The 18,960-nt window shown below is 37.5% G+C and overlaps 2 protein-coding genes across 2 annotated transcripts; both read left to right on the top strand.

Annotated features, from left to right (window-relative positions):
- The first annotated feature begins 13,447 nt into the window (after positions 1–13,447).
- On the top strand, positions 13,448–14,308 carry LOC145206929 (uncharacterized). The gene has a single exon (XM_080078556.1). It carries the CDS (start codon positions 13,546–13,548, stop codon positions 13,870–13,872), a length of 327 nt encoding a protein of 108 aa, XP_079934682.1. The 5' UTR covers positions 13,448–13,545; the 3' UTR covers positions 13,873–14,308.
- A 1,285-nt stretch (positions 14,309–15,593) lies between these two features.
- Positions 15,594–18,944, top strand: LOC145237928 (uncharacterized). The gene is made up of 3 exons (XM_080100930.1): positions 15,594–15,646; positions 15,854–16,128; positions 16,199–18,944. Exons 2-3 carry the CDS (start codon positions 15,948–15,950, stop codon positions 16,462–16,464), a joined length of 447 nt encoding a protein of 148 aa, XP_079957056.1. The 5' UTR covers positions 15,594–15,646; positions 15,854–15,947; the 3' UTR covers positions 16,465–18,944.
- Positions 18,945–18,960: the final 16 nt, after the last annotated feature.

Here is an 18,960-nt window from a genome sequence, read left to right as displayed (position 1 = left end):
AAATTATCTGGGCTTTTTGGACGCCATTAGATGGTTTGTGCATGTGGGACAAGCCCTATTTTCACATAATCAATTTTAAAACAAAAACAAACAGGTAATTGGCGGCCGTTGGTGAAATAAGATTCTGCGATGCGGCCGTCTTAGCGAAAAGGTTGTGCACCCCCGGTTTATTGTATCAAAAGTTTGTCAGCTTAGACAAACATGTTAGTTACATTGAATTGTAGTTCGGCCTGTTAACTCGTCTAACATTGTAATGTTCTTTGTCTTGCAAGAGAGTGCAAGAGAAAACCTCTTTCTCGCTATTTTTATCGTGTATTGATACATGCATGGACGACTTTCCATGTAATGAAACTCAACTAGCTCCTTACTGTCGTCTTGTGTTCATTGGTAATCTGCTCGCGTGCGCTGCTGATTCTCGCCACATTTTAATGCAACTTGTTGCTTCACAACTGAAGTTGGGTTACGTCATCAGAACAACTAAAAACATCTGAAACAAATAAACTTTCTGGCAACAAATATGTATATAAGACTATATGCCCCGTCCTTAAATTTTATCATGCTTTCTGCAATAATTTGCAAAAACAACTATTGTACGACACATGCAACAGAAAAGACAAAAAACGCAGTTTCATTTCATTTTTATTTGTTGTTTTTTGCCTGTCACTGACCCGCTGCGGGTTTTTTTGCTGCAAACTGGGCGTTGCGGTATCTTAATGCATCACGAGAGATTTCCAAGTGTGCTGCAAAATGCTCGCTATATTGAAGTGAAAACAATCATTGGTGTTTTAGGACTGAAGAATGCCACGAAATACAGGCGACTTCCTTTTAAAGCTCATATTTTTCTTTTTGGTCACAATTGAAAGCAACCTTAACTATCACAAAGGTTGCATTCAAATTTCTTTTGTTATGATGACATGCAAAGTGTGCCGCGGAATGATAATTTAGTTTATGAATGTACCACATGCTTAATTTTTTTTACTCAGGACAGAAAATGATTACGGGAGCAAAGCAGAACCTGTATGTAAAGCAGAAACCTGGTGGTTTCGGTACCGCCCAAACTGGTATCTTGTATAGGTACCGCCTGAACCAGCATACGCAAACACTTAATGTTAGGTCAGAGCAAATGCAAACAATCGTCAAACGATTTTTATCTTCAATCATGAACACTAGACTCGTTTAATCAAAAAGTTTCAAGTGAAAAATATCTCTAGTGCCTCTCCAAAATGACAGGAGTATAAATATTTACATTTTATTGACGAAAAATATCCACTCCGTAGGCGCATTGCGGATCGCAATAAAATAACAACAAGACAAAATGTGTTGGGTTGCAAAATAATGGTTTCGCCACGTTTTTGGTGCGTTATTTCTGGAAAATATTGAGCAGGCGTTTACAACAGCCTATATATGGATTCGACTTGGTGGGTAAAAATTTGTTATTACGATAGCAATTGTGTCACACACACAAAATCGGCTTGTAGGTGGGCATTAATTGTATGTAATTGCAAATACGGTTTGACAGGTACACTACAAAATAAAATAACTTCAATAAGGCGAATTTATAAACCCTTGCACAAGTTGGGTTATCGTTTCGCCAACCACTAAGTGATGATAAAGAACCTAAAATGGTACGCGACACAACGACTTATGAAGGGCAGGGCAGAAACTTGGCAGAATGGTCCAACGCGCCTGGCCCATTTGCAGACACAAAAAGGCCTTAATCGGAATTCGTTTTTGGAAGCGTCTTGGGTTCAAATCCCGCGAAAACACGACGTTTTTCTGCTTTTCGCACTAAATCGTTTGGAATTCGTGTTTGTATTGCCCGCAAATAGTTCCGAAAATTTGAAAGCAATTCCTAACTTTTTCACTTTAATACAACTTTCAAGTAGACCTTGTCTGCGTGCAAAAGCGAAAAATGTAACAAAATGTAAAAAATAAAACAGTATAATCATCAGTCACTCCAACTTGGAGCAACTATATTTGCAACGCTGTGCCCATTTATAAATGTTTATAGCTTGGTTGTACTAAATAGCGTTAACATGCCTTAAATTTTGTTTATTGACTAACAGCTACTCATTAAATAAAGATTTAAGAATGTGATTGGATGTGTTGAGCTGTTTGAACGCTAATTTTTATAAACTGGACATTTCAAGCATACACAATGTTTCTTTGTGTATTGCAGGGGTGTGCAACCTGCGGCCGCGGTCCTTGAATAAAGGTTGTGCGGCCCGCAGAGACGCTTGGATTTCAAATGTACTGGCAAACGACTTCAACTATTAAATATTTTTGAGCAGATCAATGCGCCCGCGGTGCTATTTTTATGCGACCTGGCAATATGTGCCTAGAATCAATTGCGATTTTCACTTGTAGTTGAGCATATTTGGTATATGCAAAAAAGTAAATCACCTTGTGTCATATACAGTCCGCGATCTAATTTTGGCATTTGTTTTTGGCCCCACAGTAACAAAGGTTGCACACCCCTGGTGTATTGTCTTGTAGTTAATTAACCCGATGTTAGGCGACTGACAAGTTGTCGGAAGAACAAGACGTGGTCATAAGGTACTTTCTCACGAAGCCTTACTTTTCACTAAAACAATACATCACAACCAGGAAGTAGGTGCTACTATGGTGTAAAGCCAATACAAGCACGAGTTTTTCAGGAAGGCGGTTTTAGATCGGTCAAAGGATCACGACGTGGTTTTACTCGCCCGGTTTCAGTAGAACTTCGTGACAATTGTAATTTTTAGACTATGAGTTACAGGACCGAAATCGTTTTCTCCACAACAATAACTGTAGGCTACGCAAAGCCTTTCTGACTCATATTAACTGGAAATGAGAACAAAAGTTCCACTACAAAGCGAACCAATTCTACATAAATTTTGGTTGAAGGGTTGCCATACCGGCCTTATTTCTAAGATTTGTCCCTATTTTGAAAGGCAATGTCTTTGCAAAATTCTCGAAATTTGAGAGGACTGTCTCAACTGCCAACAGTTGGCAGTTGAGACAGTCCTCTCAAATTTCGAGTCTTTTAACAATTTGCACAGTTATCGTCGGTATGCATGGCGGCTGTTGGAGGTTTAGATATTGCCCATCCACGACAATTTCTTTGCAAAATTCATTGTCTTTATTTCTAATAAATGTCCTTGTTTTTGACCTGAGTCCTTACTTTGTCCCCTTTTCGACAATTACAAGGCACAAACAAAGTGAAATGACATTCAAATCCTTGTCACAAGGAAAAGTATACCATGACCTGAGCCGCGTAAGATACACGAAGTATTTTCTACGAACAAACAGTTGCTGGAACATATTATTTTTGGCAAAATATATAGCATGTGATATGTCATGGCCCGTATAAATATAAAGATTTGTTCGAAAACGTTTGTTTCTTATCGTATGAAAATTACATTTTTATAGTTGTCCTTATACTTTGGCGTCCATGTCGATGGCAACCCTAGCTGAAACTCAATGGCATCTTCGAAAAGATTGGCAATGCAGGTGCCTCCATGTATTACAAATGCGTTTTATATGAGTAAACCAAACAGAACTTACCGTATTTTGCATAGACAACGTTGCTGTTTAGTGCAGACAACGATTAACATGTCTTTAGTCAGCGATTTTTAAACCGGACTCGCCACAAGCCCATACGGTGCATATGGTTTCGCCGGGACAAAAAAGATTAGCTATATGTTATTGAGATTCCTGTGCCGAGCAATACTCTATTATTTTATCGCATGTTACAAATCTATAGGTAATTGTTTACGTTCAATCCTTTTCATTCATATTCAGTTTTGTCTGTGATACAAGTCGTGTCTATATGTTAATACATGAGAAAGATTGATTTTTTTGCAAATGATTACTTAAAAAGGTGGAAAACGCTGCATTAGGCATTGGTTTTGAACAATACAAATGTTTCGTTTCGACTGACCTAAATCATAACAGTTACGGCGAAATTGAAACTTGGCGTAAAAAATTTACTGCATCACTGATTAAACAAATCTTACAGAAAAAGTATTATTTCAAATTATTTCGTGTATTAAGTTGCAATTACATTTTCAATTGCGTACAGCTTTACATTACAGATTAAAAATCGACTATGGATGTTCATTGGTTTCACTGTTACGCCTTAAAGGCACTATAGGATGTCTTGTGTCGTGTTGAATGTCAGCGATTAAGTAGGATGCTGTTATCATGGGGACGCAACGCACGTCAATGTAATTTCCCCTTTCCGGTCTTTGTGATGTAGCAAGCGTTGTCAGAATAAGAACGAAACTGGTAATAGTTCATTGGGCTTTTCCATACAATGCAGTTTCGTGTTTTTGTTTTGGTCTTTTACAGCTAAATCTTTTTTAAACTTTTCATATCTTACATGTTGGGTTGGGCATTTGAGACCCCCAATACACTTTAAACCTGTGTTGAGGTTTATATCCTTTAGAAATCAACGTACAGAGATTACATCTTAATGATGAAAATAACGGCCCAAATAAACGCAAAAAGCGACATGCTTTTTACCTCTATTTTGGCCGTTATTTTCATCATTAAACTTATGAACAGATCCGTACATAGTTTTCTAGAGATTACATCATTATGGAAAGCATTAAGAATTCTGCTTTGACTTATGGTAGGATGTTTTTAAAGCCCAAGTAACATTATTATGTATTTTGTTTCACCGCTGTTCATAACCATATTGATTGCAGGAACCTTAGTAAACTTAAAAATTAACACTTTTTTTTATTAAAAAATGATTTTAAACATCCGAAAACGCATTTTATCATCCGTGACTTTAGTCATTCATGTGGCCTGCACGACGAAAATTCCTACTAAGACTGGCGGCAACATGGGGGAGGAATCAATGTTATGCCTGCGTTATGCCAGAAAACCGAAAACGGATGAAATACTTTTTGTGGGATTAAAATCAACGCATTTTGAATTTGAATATTTTCAATTCAACCACCAAACCACTAAATTAACCATAGTAGGCTGATCCCAGTTATGGATTAATATCTTCACTCTAAATTATCCTTTTCGGCCCAAACTGTATACTGTCTGGAAACTATTAACCAAATGCCACAAGCATTAAGCAAAAAGCTTTTTAATTGCAGTGAAGTGTTACAACTTGGAAATGGATGACGTTTAAGACGATAAGAAGGTATTAAAAAAGAAGTGCTGACAAGACTTTTTGTTAGCCAAGTGTTGCATGTTTTTTAATTGTGCTTTGGTCAGTGAATCAATGAATCAAACACGACATAGCACTGCAAGAAAATGGGAAACACAGTTTCCGCATTTGAGGAAGAGTAATCTGAATTGAACCATGTTTTTTTGCTAAAACATAATTTCAGTTTACAGAACGATTAACATTGTTTACAAAAACACAAGACATCAAAAACAATTTGGCGGTATTACTTGGGTGCGGTGTTTAAAATTTGACATTTCATTCATTTTATTTATGAAAGCAAAGAGTTTTCACAAAAGACCGTTCTGTCTGCAATAATTCAGCGGTATAACTTAAATATGTATAGACTATGGCGTAAATAAGCAGGTTTTACATTTGCATTTCATACAGATATCTGCAGTTATGGGTACATACATTATTTACACAAAGAGTGGCAAAATGGGGTCAAACAATAAAGCTATACAATTATAGTTTCATTAATGATGACAGCCTTTGGGCTAGACACGAGCAATCGATTGGCCGTTGGAACCGATTCCATCATCAACTTCCCGACTCATTTGAGTAATCACACAGATCGGAAAGCACCAACTCATCAAGACGTCGTTAAAAAGATCACCTTCTATTCCATTCTTCTCACGGACCTGTTCCCGGACCATTGCAATGGGGATGCAACCAAAGAGGGTAAGGCAACCCCACATAAAGCAGTCATCTCCAACTTTTTCGGCGGTTTCGCCTACCACCAGACATGGGCAAAAGTAGGACCTTATGCAAATTTCAAAGTTGTCGAAACATCCGAAGAGAGGATATTTAAAACTAGCGCTCATTTTTTTTTTTTTTTTTTTTTTTTGCTACAAAAAAGTACCGATGACAATGAACCAATATTAACGAAATTCTGATAATCCGTTTTACACTTTATGGTTAGGCACTTAAATAATGAATTTAGTTGCTTCGATATCCTGAAGGAAATCCAAAAACATATAAGATTGAGTATAAGTAGCTGAAAATACATCTTCGGCCATTTTTATTGTGGAGCAGAATCGTTTATTTTTAAGAGTATTGTCTAAAACGTCACATGGTATGCCCATATTTTTTAAAGACCAATCTTTAAGGACAACTCTGTAACAAATGCACGTATCTATCCAGTTACAATGCAGTAAACCTTCGTTAATCCGCTCCCATTTCGACCGAAAAAGTGTCCGAAATGCGAAGATCCAGATTAACCAAATTCCGTTTAACCGAGGTTCACTGTACATAAAATATATACACCAGTGATATAAACAAATTTTTATGTAAATACTAAAGAAACAAGCGGTAAATATTGAATATAAAACCTAGATTTGTTAAACTTTCATCGTATCACAATGTTTTCATACGTACAAACCAAACAACATCAACCTTAGATATCCTATCGTTTCTTATCGGATAACGCCGTCCTGCAAAAGCAGAACTCCTATCCAGCAGTTGGCTGGCTTCTAAAATGATCTTTTTAAGGCACTCTTGTATATTTGACAATTACCCATGCCATACACATAGCAGCTAATTTTTCTAGGTTCCAATTTTTCACAAGAAACCCATTGTTAAGCAAGAATCGAAACTTAATAAAATGAAAGCCATCGTCGGGAAGACAGTGGCGAACTTTCCGTCAATACAATGTAATTTCAATAGAACGAAAGTAAACTCAAATAGTACAATGAAAGTTAGAGTTTAGTGGAGACGTAAATTAGAAAAAAAAGGTATCGAAGCTGAAAAATCAGAACAAACCAAAAAGCGCGCGGATATTGTTATCATTTGCGTAAACGCCCAAATGTTTGTAATGGGCAATTTTAGCATATAGAGCCAGGGATCGCAAATACCAATACTAGGGCAAGTAATTTTTAGGCCAATAAAACTTTCATTTTTACACTTATAAAACAACACAATATAGGCGATGGTAACAATGAAATCAAATTTTGTGCACATTGCGTTTCATAAAAACAATAAGGCAACGTAACTAAAAGTAAGAGTTGTTTGTAAATAAATCATAGTACGCCAGGCCCATTAAACGCGTCACACCGAATCAAGCCGGCCTTCCAAGCATTTCCATGCGGCACGGGCTGGAAAAATCTAGCATGTGGTGGGATTCGAACCCACGGCAGGAGTCTTTCCGGGATATGATCGTAAAAATGATAAAGTCGAAGAACGATAACTTATTTAGTGGTATAGGACTTAAATTGTTATTTGTATGTTATTTCAAAATCACAAGACTCGTGGCCTGACGTGTATGCAGCAAATGCCAGTTTTGTAGTAGGCGATCCATTCGACCATCGATCATTCAAGATCAATACACTCATATTTGGATCAACCCTAAAGTGTCCATGATGACTAGCGATCACGGCATGGATAAGTATGGATGATATATATTTGTTTATCTTATCTTATTTGTAAATATTTGTTTCTTTACGACCCATGTTCGGAACCTTAGCTTTAAGGAAACGTCTGATAAAATAACACCATAAAATGATGATACAAAACTTTGTTCCAATCACTTGAATTCAAACCTCCTTGGTCATGTTTTGGAATACGATTTTCAGTTTTCTGGCTAGAGCAGGGGTCACCAAACTTTTTTCACTGCGGGACGAATTATTTTAAAAATGATTCGCGCGGGGCACATGTTTACATGTCCTAGCACCGTCTTTCCTTTAATTTAGCTGCAAGGCGATATTTCTAGGGGCGCCAAGATATGGTCTTTTTACAATCCCATTTAAAATCTGACTGTTAAATTGTGTAGATCGCCTCACATTACGAGCAATACTTGCATATAACGTCACAAGTAACAAAAAAAGCAATTGTTTGCGCATAATTGACGCTTGTAATCTTGTCTGTGACGTAACATACTGGCTTAGGATGAATCCTGCGCGTTGTAATTCTATAAAACTGTGTGATATTATTCTACATATTGACACATGAAAACTTTCGTGAGGAGTAGATAAATTTTGAAGGTTACAAAGTTATCAATACGATTTGACAAACCAAAAAAAGCTGGTCGCGGGCCGGAGTTTGGTGCCCCTGGGGTAGAGGGTGGAGGTTAACCCGAGCCAAGACTTACAGTACACATTTTGTACAGGCACCGAAATAAAGTTGTAAAAGTTTAAACAACGTGAAGTTTGTGTTTTATTCTTTTAATGCACTTTGCAAAATTTAACTGAGCTCACCAGTATGTGGGCAGAACTGTCAATATCTTATGTCATAAACAATTACGTTGTATATATTCTGATGCCGATATCTGCAATTTGGTACACTCTTTTATTTGTAGGACAATCTCTACCCTAAACTTGCCCACTTTTTAACGCCTGGTGTTTCCTGAAGGTTTGTGTAGCTTTCCATCTACATTTCCACTTGTCATATTATCCTCTTTTTGTTCTGCTGCTTTTATTAGGCATATACAAACCCAAGTTAAAACGTCATGCTCTTAGCAAATGAATTGCTTCAGGTTAGTTGTTGTTTGTAATTAGAACTCATTGAATTGTGAACTGTAAGAATAAATGGAAGAATTTAAGTATTTCCACAGACAAACTGTTAAGTCACAGTATTGTAATTGTGATTGCGGTAATTTCAATCTAAAACCTTTCAAACATTATGATTTCATACTTTTGCAATGAAAGGGTCGAAAATGTTTGTTACAAACTATGCCTTAAAATTTTCAATATTAAATGGTACTGGAATATGGCAATAACAAAAACATCCCTTCCATCGACGAGTATCCTCATATCGTGACGTGATTTTATTGGATCGTGTTTTGCGGCAAAATGTCCGACCTATCCTGGAAGTAGACGTCCATTACGCATTATGCATAACGTGCAAAGCGTAATGCCAAACACCCGAGCAGACAGTTAACGACATACAAAAAAAGAGTTAGTATCATTATGTCGACAAGCTGGTTTTTAAGTCGAATATTGTTAAATGTTGTAATTTTGTTTTTCAGCTGTAATTTTGGTAAAAATGACTGTGTTTCAATTGTAATTTGCATGCTGTTGGATTAGTGTAAGTGTTTTCCAAGCTTGGAAGCAATGCTCTTTAAGTTTTCATTAAGTTTACAATCTTACACAGAAAATGTTGAGCAGTAGAAGGGTGTGCACAGCCTCAAAATTAAATATTTAAGCGCTGGCAACTTTCTCCATACGCCGATAAAGTTTTCTAAGAAACAAAAGCGGTAGCACATTTTTCTGCCTCAACATTTGTGTTTATCGTCATACAATAACATGCATATTCGAAAAAAAAGGGTAAAGAACTTATTTCTTACCATTTGTGGAAATATAAATCATTTTTTACGGTTTTAAACAACTACTGTAGCTGTACCACGGCTGTTGTCGTCACACCTTACTACTTAGCCAACAACGGCTTATATTTCGTATCGTTTATTTTGCGGGCAGGGAGTGATAGTTTGTTGTTGTGCCGTAAGTCACCTGTAACGGCCACACAAAGGTAAAGAGAAAATGGCCAGCAGGCAACAATGGATAAACTGTAACAAAACAAAAATGGGCGATTTGCTACTTAACTTATCACTATAAGTATAATATTGGTGCAATCAAAATATCCTTTGTTTAAATCATGGTACTGGCTATGCTTTTAAATTGGTGTGAGGCATTTGTCAACAATACACTTTGAATGGCGATTTGTTTAAAAAGCATAAACGCGAAACAAAGTGCATTGTTACGCCTTAGGCAAACAAGAACATATAATGGGCATGTCTGCTTTGGAACAGATTTCGTTATTGAACTCGGCTAAAATTAATTTGCTCGCGCTACGCTCTGATAACGGGATGACGTCGAAATGCCAAAGCTGTGAAACTTACCAGTGCTCGCTGCATTCCGCTGTGTAGTGTAGCGTTGCGAAAATCAAAAACAAGTTTTGTCCAGGCAATGTAGCCATTATAACCATACCAGTATTGGCAACGTTTCATTATAAATTTGAAAAAAGAAATGCCAGATTTAAATTAATAACGTGCTGTTTTTTGCGATGGAAAAATGTTTTTGACATAGAAATTGGTTCGTTTTAATCACTTTGTACACGAAAACACTCCTTGGTTATGTTTAATTTTAATTTTTTAAAAACCAATAATAATTTAATCTCAATTATTTTTTGCTTATCAGCATAGCATGGCAGTGTGACATATATGCTGACATGTGCTTCCTCGTTTTAATTGCCACAAAACCGACGTTTATGCGTGAGCGCCTGACCGCCTGACCGCCTGACCGCCTGACCGCCTGACCGCCTGACCGCCTGACCGCCTGACCGCCTGACCGCCTGACCGCTGCCAGTCATTTCACTGGCTGTGTCAGACTCACAACGTCCAACAGCCATCCCGTTTTGATACTCAACAAGTAAAATTCCTTCAAGGAAGTCACATTAAAGCTGCCAAGTGAATTGATTGCGCTGTTGCGTCTGTAAGCACATTTTGCCGTCTTTGTGCTAGATTTAAGATCTAATCACCACAAAGACACCTTGTTTACGCGCTCAGCACCCCTAAAACGGGGGTGCCTTCGAATACTACAGGTGCGCTAGGTGCGCTTGGTACCTCGCTTGGTAACCTTTTTTCGTGCAACGTAACTTAAAAATAGTGCAGGTAACTCTCTTTGGTGCGATTAAACTCAGAATAGGTACGACGTAAATCGAAAATACTACAGCTGTCCTGTTTTTATGCGTCAAATCGTAAATACTGCAGTTAACGTTAAAACACGCAAATAATGCTGGAAAAGTGTTACGATAGTCCCAACACACAACCAAAACCCTAAACTCTGAACCCTAACCCTAACCCTAACCCTAACCCTAACCCTAACCCTAACCCTAACCCTAACCCTAACCCTAACCCTAACCCTAACCCTAACCCTAACCCCAACCCCAACCCCAACCCTAACCCTACCTTAAAAACAGTACATACAGCATTATTACGTTACGTCGCAGTAACTACGAGTTTACTCGTTTCAAAAAAGGTTACCTGCACTATTTACGGGCTTTGTTGAATTAGAACGAGTTACCTGTAGTTTACCAAGTGAAGTACCTAGCGGACCAAGCGCACCTAGCGCACCTGCAGTTTTCGAAGGCACCGCTAAAACGGCAATTGTTCTGTTGACCTGTTTTGAAACAGACGTGCTGTAATATGATTTCAATGTAATGTGACACCGGGTACTAAAAGGAAAAGACTATTTATCCCGTCCCTTTTTCATCAGAAGTGAAAACAACGAACCAGTAAAAAAACGAGCCAGCAATACTATTATAACATAAACCCTACACTAAAAAGGAGTAAATAAAACTAAAATAATAGTTGTTAAAAACGTTTCTGAATCATAACATTTAGATTTAGATAACAAGGTAAAAAAAGAAAATCATTTCCGCAATGATACTGTCGTTTTGCAAAACAATGATACATAGTGTAAACAACAGACTGATAGGTTTAAAAAAATGTCACGTTTTTCACTTTCGGTATTTCCTCATAGCTTAAGTATGTGATATATGCGTAGGTTTGGTATGCAACGTCACTCTGAAAGTTGACCGCGCGCCGCCAACCCCTGGGGGCTGGCTGTTGGTTTTGCGCGAAAGAGCCTTTCGGCCCATAGAAACGCGACGAACGGACTGTGTTTTTATGAGCGGGAAAAAATTGGTAAAAAGTAAACCGTGTTAGCCCTTCGTAAAAAATTCTACAAAGAACATGTAATTGTAGGAGACGTTGTAGTGAATAGAACCAGTGAGGCAAGACGGGGTTACCACTCGACGGGAGAATATGGGATAAGAGAGGTTTTCACTTCGATGACGCGGTATGACGCAAAAAGGCGACGCCCTAACCGCGGACCGTGTTCTGTTGCCTACCCACTTCGTGCAAGCTTGACTTCAGCGACAGGCGGTTCGTTTGTGTGGAGTGCTGTAGTGTACTGTTTCACTAAGTGTTTTAGACTTAGAGGACCCCGAAAATTGGCTCTAGAACTGTTGTGACATAGAACACCAAACGCAAGTGGTAATGTTTATGTTTACCCCGAAAAAGTATTACTGGCGTTTACTGGCAATGTACAAAAATATTGTTTAAGGTTATTTAAAGAATAAATTCTTTATTTGGAAACGTTATATTATTTTTTGTCGTTTTGTTGTACAAATTTATACTATGTTGTCATAATCAGTATATAATTTCATGTCGCTAGCTCAAGTATTTCGGTACAGTGTGCAACTAGTGCGAAATTCTGTAAATTATGCATTGCGTTTTCATTTGATGGCGTTTTTGAAACAGTTCATTCACAAGGCATTAGGCCCAAACAAAACTAATTGTTAGTTTTATTTCTTGTATGGTTAAACGTTGCTGAGAATAAGAAGTAACACAGTTGCCCTAAAGTGCAAATGAGGCATAGCCTACTTTTAGCAAGTTCTAAAAAAACAATTTTCGAGGAAATCAGGACCTAAAGTACATTGTGCAATATTTGGCATCTGTAAAGTTGCTAAAAAGGGCAGCGAAACTTCGTGTTCTCAAGTCATGGCCTGCAGCCTAAGTTTCCATTACAGCTGAATGATGACAGAGATATGCTGGTGCAAGACAATTTGCCCTGTGGGCGTTGACAAGTCGCACATAAACTTTAAAACTTTTAGAAGGCCTATGTGCTTTACTGTAACAACATACCGCAGTGCTGTAATGGGCCACAAAGTCGCAAGTGATTACAATGTCAGTTTACTATTACCGCAGGAGATTTGCAGTGACTAGGAAGGGTTTAAAATTAAAACAACCATAGAGCTAGGATCATCTACTTTGAGATGTCACCAAATAGTTAGCATCGTATTATGGAAAGTTTGAAGCGTAGGAGTCACGAGTTTTGCAGATAATTTTTAGGCGGCTTTTGTCAAATCGTAGAAAAGTGACGACGTATGTTGATACGGTTACACAGTGTTAGTATATTGAGCAAAACATATTTTACTATCTCGGTTTCAAACATAGGAACATTTTAATTTTTATTATTATTTTTTGACCCAATTTGGAACCAAAATTTGTATAAAACCAACGGAATTGGTATACTTAAACGCAAAGTGAATTTCACAGACATAACGTATGGTGTCTATATTTTGCTTTGCCTGTCTCGAGCACACGGCGGAAGGGAGTAATTGATTTACTCGTGATAGTCAGGCGTTTCCGGAAATCGTGTTTGACGTTACACACCCGACCATTAACCATTTGCAACTTCAAAAACACAGTATCTCAAAATGTGAATATAATCACCAGATACATTTTTTGTTAAAACACCATGGCAACAGACATAGTAGCTTTTGATAAGCTGATCTTAATTATTGATGTTATTTTCACAGAATTGTACAGTTGCATAGCTTTAATTGTACAGGTACGTTGATATATTGAAAAAACAACAACAATGGGTGAATTCAAGCACGGACTCTTCGGATGTTTCGACAACTGCACTCTGTGCATTGTCACTTACTTCGTCCCCTGCTATACTGTGGGCAAAACCGCAGAGGCTGTGGGTGAATCATGTCTCATGTGTGGGCTCGCCTGGCTTTTCACCGGTTGCATCGCTGGAGGGATCGTCAGAGGCAAAGTCCGTGCACAGAAGGGCATAGAGGGTTCGGGTCTAGGCGATTTCTGTCTTCACATGTTCTGTCCGTTCTGCGCCATCATCCAGGATCGCCAGGAGGTGTTGGACGGTCCTGGCGTTGCTGGGGAGTCTATGGCACGAGTCTAAAGGCTCTTGTATGCTGAAGGCGGCTGTGAATGACTTCTCATTACCTGTAGATCCACCGCCGTAATGTACCCCTATATATCGCTAACACATTGTTATGATGTTACTGAATTTTGCGCTATAATAACTTTAAACCGAAACTCTCAGTTCTTACCCGCAATTTTCAAATTTCCTTTAATGATTACCTTAATCCGCATCTGTAAGTACTGTATGGAGTAAGTGAGTGTCATATAAAGGTGAAATATGATTATGCAGCTTTATATTGCATACAATATTGTTTGATAATAATTTGAAGATTGAAAACCGTTTGCAAATGCATGCAAATTGTTTCTACGTTTGTTTTTGCAGTGCTGCGTAAAAGTTTCAAGCAGAAAGCGTTTGTTTGAAGCTTGTGTTTTTGTACTGGCTGTTTGCAAATAAATCACTTACCAACGGAAAATGTTTGGTCCCGTATAGCCACCGATTTTTATATCTGCCTTGGTTAGCATGCTTAATGCGCATTCTTGCCCATTTGGGGGAAGGCAATCTTTATTTAGCCCACAAAAAGAACTTTTCTTAAGCGTTGTGTACATAAAGCAGTATAAGCCAATTGCCTCGTACACCTTGTTTTCATAGACGTTGCGCTATACTGATTTTAAAATTTTGCGCTTCGGGAGTGTACATTCAAGCTATATAGGACCAATGTTTTACTTATCATTTAACCGTGCTTTACAATGCAGTGTGCGATATGGTTGCGACTGTTGATCATTTTACGGTTCAGGCAGCAACTATAGACAACCGCTTCCGTGTTTTGCCATTTCACGACGGCATTAAATAGCAAAACTTGACCAAATTGCATGAATAAACCTTCAGAAAAGTTTGCGAAGCTGAACAAGTCCAAATTACCGTCTATTCAGGGTCTGTAGCGTTGCAAGCCTAAATACTAATAATTGGCACTTCATGGCATAGTAAGTGGCCCACTCTCTTGGGACTGAGGGCACAAACGTCCCACATGGATGAATAGATCAACAATTATAAGCATCGGAGCGTGGTATATACGTAGTTATACCACACCATCTTCGAACTAACACGAGCTATTGAATTTGCATGCATAAAGGCCGTGCCGTGCCGACTGACTGCTTGGATAAAGATTATTCGGAAAGGTTACATTATAATACAATTTCTTATTTAGAAGAAATATACATACGTTTTTTACCGACTTGCTTTGTCTGTTGATTTGAAAAAAATTTGGAATTTTCGTAGCCCTAAAAATGGAGGGCCTGTATTTAATAACGTTTTACTTAGAAATGAGCAAATCGCTAATACATTGCATGAGTGCATTGACTCCTTATATCACTTGTTAAACTAAAATATTTTACTTTCAAATTTGAACTTCAGTTTTGCGTTTAGAAGCTCAAGCTCGCTCAGTAAAAACTAACATTATTTGGCCTTCATGTGGCGAAACGACCTTCATGTGGCGAAACGTTGCTTTTTGTATGAGAATTGTGTATCTTTCGGGCTCTATTTAACCCAAAAATAGCGGGGTTGACTCTCCTACCGTCTATTGAAGGATAAAATGAATCAATCCCTGTGACGCTCATTGGACTCAAATTAATAGACATAAGTAAGTGTTATTTAGTTGTTTACCTTATTTACATAAGGTAAACAACTAAATAACACTTTTTTAGTTGTTCTGAGAAAGTTCTGAAACTTCTACCTGAGAAACTTGAATCGAGCCTATTGGATATAGAGGGATTCCTTCCAAGGCAAACTTAAAAAACAGAACAGAAGTGTTGCAGTAAGTAAAAAAAGATTCTCATTTTTTTGCTTTCTACTTTTTGTAAAAGAAAGTCAGTTTGTTGATCTTAGTTGTTTATCAGCGTTTTTGGATTGATGTTTTTTTAATTTAATGGCACAAGCATTGAAACTGTTTAACAGGGAGCCTCTTTGAGGGTAAAAGCAATCCCCAATGTAATATGTATGTTTGTTTACTGTGTATTTGAAGGTCAATATACATCAAATCAATTGTTGAGCCATTGCTTCCACCTTTGGATAGCATTGCAAATGGTCTTAAATGTTATGGAATTTCAAAAGTGGTAATGAGGTATATCGAAGATTTCTATACAGTGTTCTGCCCATCCCCACTGTTCAAATGGGATTTTGAAAAATTTTTCGGGATTCTTTCTCCTGTCTTTTCTGAAAATGGTTCAACAAACCATGCACTGGAAATAACTGTTTACAAACACTTTGTTGATTTTGCTGAATTGTGTTATTTTGATGGTAAGGTATATTGTTTTAATTTGCAGAGGACTGACTAAAAGTAACCTTGTTTTAATGTTTTAACGATTAGATGCTTTTCCTGTCACACTTGGTCAGTTAATGAAGTTTGTCACAGGAAGTCCGAGCTTGCCTCCCCTTGGGCTACCAAAAGGTATAACTGTGGAGTTCGTTCATGGTTGCCAAGATTTGAAGAATGGTATGAAATGCAAGTGCCTACCGAGTGCAAGTACTTGTGCTATTGCTCTTAAAATTCCTGTTCACATTGCTGACATTGACAGCATGAAAGAGTCTTTTTTACTAGCAGTAAATTGTGAACCAGGATTTGGGTGTGTTTAAAGCATCTAGCTGTAAGGATCGTATGGGAGCACAACAGTAGTAAGGGGACACATATTGTTTTTGTCGGTATTGTTTTCTGTCTAATGCTGGTACTACATGTTTGGTCAAGAAACAGTGCTTCAAATTTATTTAAATATTCACAGATGTTATTTATTTATCCATATTTGATCCTCCTGAAGTTTGACAACGAATGACTTGACAACAAGGGTTCACCCAGGCCCCCAAAACATAAAATTTTTAAGACGGTTGTACTGACCAAAGTTCATGATCTAGGAGTTACATTCTTTGTTGTTTGTTGCAATGTAAGGTATACTAAAGAATTTTGTACCTTTAAAATAGTTTTACCCATTTTAACCCCCTTAACCCCAAAATATTCAGTTCTGTCTAACACTGGTTTGTTAAACGCATTTGAGCAAAAAAGAGTGCTTTATACTTATTCAAATTTACACACATGTTAGCTTTTGACCCTAATTTGATCATCCTGAAGTTTGACTGGAATGACCCAGCAGTTCACCTACAGCCCCCCAAAGTGTAAATGTGTTAAAACGGTGATATTGATTAAATACATGATCTAGAAGTTTTATGCTTTGTTGGTTGGTGCAATGCAAGGTATTCTAAATAATTTAGTAACTTTTTATTGGATTCACCCTTTTAACCCCGAATTAATCGGTTTTAGTTTTTCCAATCCTTTAGGTCAGAAATGCAAGTCCGTTATATGTGCTAAAACTATAAAAAATGTTTGCAATGGCTCAATAGCCGAATGGTTACCATAACACTATTACTGCCCATAATATGTGTACGCTGGAAAGCCCTTGGACGTAGTTCACTGGTTTACACCCGTTTTGCGAGGCAGACATCAGCACAGTAATGCTATGTGGTTTTATTAGATTAGCACCCATATTTCCAGTTTTAGCGAAGGTTTTATCTTGGAAGTGATTAACATTAGGGTAAAAAACTAGACAGAATATGGACAAATCCTTAGTTTGGGTTGATGCTTTCTACTAATTATGGGTCCCCTTCCCTGAAGGGGACACATATTGATTTTACTCAAAATGTTTTTGTTTTTTTCTTCTTTTTTCTTCTACCCAAAGTTGTCCGACTCGTTTTTCCATTAAATGTTTGATGGATTTGGCTGAAATTTACACAGATGGTAGATATAGTTATGTAGATGTGCATCCCACTTTGTTTTTGTTGATAACCCCAGTATTTACCCCGCTCGCCCCCTAAAATGGGTGTTTTCACCCAAAGTTTGTCTGACTCGTTTTTCCATCAAATGTTTGATGGATTTGGCTGAAATTTACGTAGATGGTAGATATATTCATGTAGATGTGCATCCCACTTTGTTTTTGTTGATAACCCCAGTATTTACCCCGCTAGCCCCCTAAAATGGGTGAGTTTTTAAACAGTGTCAGAATTGGCTGAAATTTGGATTTCTTGTATATTATGCCATTTATAGGTGTCAATTGTTGTGTTCAACCCTGTAGTCCTAACATTTACCCCACAAGCCCCTAAAGTGTAAAACGTATTTGTATGGTACTGGGCACCACAAACGAAAGATTTCTTTGGAGCAATAGTATTACAAGGGCAACTAGTTGTTTGTTGCTCGTTGGTGGGTTTCTTGGTGGTCGTTTTTGCGCCATGGCAGTTAGGGGCTTGTTAACAGCCCTATGACGTCAGAAACATTATCGGTTGTTGCTCAAAACACCTCTAGTGGTCAATATTTTAAACATTGGCGGATTGGGCTGAAATTTTGCAGTACTATTGATTGAGTCATTGTGGTTTTTTCTGTTTTTTAGTTTGTGTGTCGAACCCAATTAGTTACCCTACTAGCCCCCTAATATGGGTCAGTTTTTAAAACGTTAAATAGGACATACTTCAACCAATATCTGGGGTGAATCTAATTTTATAGTTTGTATTCTACATAGGATTATTATTTAAGCCCAGTGCTGATCACTGTGTTTTACCTTACAACACCCGACTTTTGCATGGTTATCTCTTGAAATTCATTATCTACAACTTTGCATGTGTGGGGACCCATGAGTTTTTGCCTGCAGAAACAACTAAAGTTATAAAAGACGGTGACTAATATGGGACCCAATACAAAATAAGCATAGGAAATATATTTATGTTTTAAATTAGGTTATACTGTATATGCAAGGGCAATATGTGCTAAGCCACCCTTCTAGTTTGTCCTAAAAACACTTTTTACATTACTAATTCGTATAAAATGTGTGTGGGGACCTATTTGTTTTTGCTTGCAGATCAAATGGTGTAGATAGTTATTTGATAAAAAGGGTACACAATATATAAAATGGAAACATATAGGAAAGCCACCTTTCTAGTTTTTTTCTTTTGTTAATGTGTTATGATGTGTATGTTTTTTTACCTGGCATGGTATTTTGGTTTTTATCATGTTTATATACATGTGTCCTCTGGTAATTTCTGTGATTTTGCTAATAAAAATGAGAATTTGTCTTCCATTTTGATTTGTATTTA

The sequence above is a fragment of the Phallusia mammillata genome, chromosome 1 (genome assembly GCF_965637545.1).
Source record: "Phallusia mammillata chromosome 1, kaPhaMamm4.hap1.1, whole genome shotgun sequence".
In the NCBI taxonomy this organism is placed as follows: domain Eukaryota; kingdom Metazoa; phylum Chordata; class Ascidiacea; order Phlebobranchia; family Ascidiidae; genus Phallusia; species Phallusia mammillata.
This window is presented reverse-complemented; position numbering and strand designations above follow the sequence as displayed.